Genomic DNA, 3,003 nt, shown 5'->3' on the forward strand with positions numbered 1-3,003 from the left:
ATATTGGAGTTATCTTACGCATCATCTAGTATTTTAATGGAAATTATGAATATTCATCATTAAGTTGAGCCTTGAAGAATGCGGGTGTTAGGGGTGCCAACCTCCCTTGAAGGCAAAAATCTGAGTCTAATTTGCACTTGACCCTAGAACAACACGGGTTTGAACTTGTGTGTGCTTTTCCCCACTGTTGCTATTGATGTACATTGAGGTGTTTCCAGGATCCATAGTTCATCTCTCCAGTTAAGGAGAAGGGAATGTGAGGAGGAAGGGCAAGCAGTTAATGGACAGACAGAATTCTCACACCTAGGTGACCAGCATCATCGGGCGTTTGAAACAGATACTGGCAACACTTGGCCTTAGGAAGTAGCAACAGGAATCAAAAAGCTCAGTGAGGAAGTAGGCCCATACACTTCACACCCGTGTTGCCCAGGGGTTAACTGTAATAGTGGTTATGGATACTCATTAAATTGCAGAGGTGACCATGATTGTTGGATTTCTCTTTGCAGATGTACCTTGTATCTTCAGTGGTGACCAGATTGGAATCCTAGATCCACATCAGACACTCTTTGGCCCACATGAATCTGGCCAGTGCTGGAATCTCAAAAATGACAGCAAAGAAATCGGTGAGCTCTCAGACCAGTTTGCGCCGTTTATTGGCATCTTTGGAAGCACCGAGGAAACGTTCACCAATGGCCATTTCCCCGGGACATTCTTCCGCTTCCCTCTTCGCCTACAGCCTTCTCAGCTGAGCAGTAACCTCTACAACAGGCAGAAGGTTCTAGAGTTGTTTGAGTCCTTCAGGGCAGATGCAGACACTGTGCTGCTCTTCCTGAAGAGCGTGCAGGCTGTCTCCCTGCACGTCCGAGAGACTGATGGAACCGAGAAGCTGGTATTTCGAGTGACTGCGAGTGAGGACCAGACCCTGAAACACGAACGGCCCAATTCCATCAAGACCCTCGGAGTCGCCATCACTAACTATTGTAAGAAAGTGCCAAGCACTAGCGTGACGTGTGTCACATATCATATGAACATCGCCTTAGAAGACGACAACACCAAGGAGGCCCAGAGAACGTCATGGCTAGTGTGCAACAGCGTGGGCGGTCGAGGGCTTTGCAGTAAGCTCGACTCACTAGCGGATGAACTGAAATTTATCCCACTCATTGGAATAGCCATGTGTCTGTCAAGCAGCGCGGATGATGGAGAAGGAGCAGCTTGGGAATTTTCAGGAAAAGCCTTTTGTTTTCTCCCTTTACCACCGGGCGAGGATAGTAAAACGGGGCTCCCGGTTCACATCAGTGGCTTCTTTGGCCTGACGGACAACCGCCGGAGCATCAAGTGGCGAGAGCTGGACCAGTGGAGAGACCCGGCGGCCCTGTGGAACGATCTCCTCGTCGTGAACGTGGTACCCAAAGCGTACGTAACTCTCATCCTGGAGTCCATACGGCGTCTGGAGACCGGAAGCACCCCGGGTCTCCCGCTGTCGGTGGAGGCCATCTACAAGCTCTGGCCTGACCTGAGCCAGGTGAAGGCCCACTGGCAGCCGATTTTGGAGCCCCTGTACCGGGAGCTGTTTCAGCACGCCGTCATTCACTCCCTTAGCCACCAGTGGGTGACGCTGGAGCAGGCGTACTTCTCTGACTTGGATGAAAGCTTGGAACACACACACACTGTACTCGACTACCTCCAGAGCTCAGGGAAGCAGGTGGCCAAGGTGCCCGCCACCGTGGCTGCTGCGGTGGAGGTGACAGCCGCCGGCACTAGGCCCATGAGGAGGGTGACGCCCGCGCTGGTGCGCCAGGTGCTGAGGAAGAGTGCGCATGTGCCCGGGCCCACTGAGCGGCTGCACCTCCTGGACTTTGTGCTCTCAGATCACGTGTACAGCGAGCTGCTGGGGCTGGAGCTCCTCCCTTTACAAAACGGGACCTTCGTCCCCTTCTCCTCTTCTGTATCCGATCAGGACGTTGTCTATATTACCTCAGAGGATTATCCGAGGTACTGCAGCCCCCCTGACCATCCTTGTGTACCTCTAGGGCCCCCCTTTCCCACCTCGGGCACAGTGTGCTCCTTGCCAGGCAGGTCTCAGAGTTGGGAAGCATTTTATGGAAATCACTTGTTAAAAGACTATGTAAAGGATCCGTTTTAATATTAGAATGTGAAAAGCATTCAAATGTTTCTGGGTTTAAGTTTCCCAAGTCTTTCTTGGAAATTTCTCGGACACAACACTGAAAACAGTGGCTATGAGAGCACTCATACGAAGTAGGTGAGGTTACGTCATAATGACTCCCTTTGCTCCTCAGTGTTGTTGTTAGGTGCCATCAAATCCATACCGACTCATAGCGACCTTATGCACATCACAACGAAACACTGCCCTATCCTGGGCCAACCTCACTACTGTTGCCACTCTTGAGTCCATCAATGCTGCCACTTGCCCAATCCATCTCGTTGGGGGTCTTCCTCTTTTTCTCTGACCCTCTACCTTAACAAACATGATCTCCTTCTCCAGCAACTGATCCCTCCTGACAATATGTCCCAAGTATGAGACGAAGTTTGGCCATCATGGCCTCCAAGGAGCACTCTGGCTGCACTTCTTCCAACACAGACCTGTTGGTTCTTTTGGCAGCCCATGGCACTTTCAGTATTCTCCTCCAACACCATAACTCAAAAGCATCAATTCTTCTAAGGTCTTCCTTATTCACTGTCCAGCTTTCTCATGCATGTGAGGTGATTGGAAATACCACGGCTTTGGTCAGGCGCACCTTGGTCTTTAAGCTGACATCTTTGCTCTTCAACACTTTAAAAAGGTATTGTGCAGCAGATTTGCCTAATGGAATACGTCGTCTGATTTCTTGACTGCTGCTTCTGTGAAAGTTGATAGTTGATCCAAGAAGAATGAAGTCCTCGACAACTTCAGTCTTTCTCCATTGATAAGAATGTTGTTTATTGGTCCAGTGGTGAGGATTTTTGTTTTCTTTACATTGAGATGCAATCCATACTGAAGGCTGT

At 50.0% G+C, this 3,003-nt stretch overlaps 1 protein-coding gene across 1 annotated transcript in view; it reads left to right on the plus strand.

Moving 5' to 3' along the window:
- SACS (sacsin molecular chaperone) overlaps positions 1-3,003 on the plus strand; it is a 53,214-nt gene that overhangs the window by 24,828 nt on the left and 25,383 nt on the right. Inside the window, exon 6 of the mRNA XM_006831955.1 lies at positions 507-1,992. Within this exon, the coding sequence (XP_006832018.1) occupies positions 507-1,992 (1,486 nt within the window). The remainder of the gene's footprint in view (positions 1-506; positions 1,993-3,003) is intronic.

This window comes from Chrysochloris asiatica, unplaced genomic scaffold (assembly GCF_000296735.1).
Source record: "Chrysochloris asiatica unplaced genomic scaffold, ChrAsi1.0 scaffold00005, whole genome shotgun sequence".
Lineage (NCBI taxonomy): Eukaryota > Metazoa > Chordata > Mammalia > Afrosoricida > Chrysochloridae > Chrysochloris > Chrysochloris asiatica.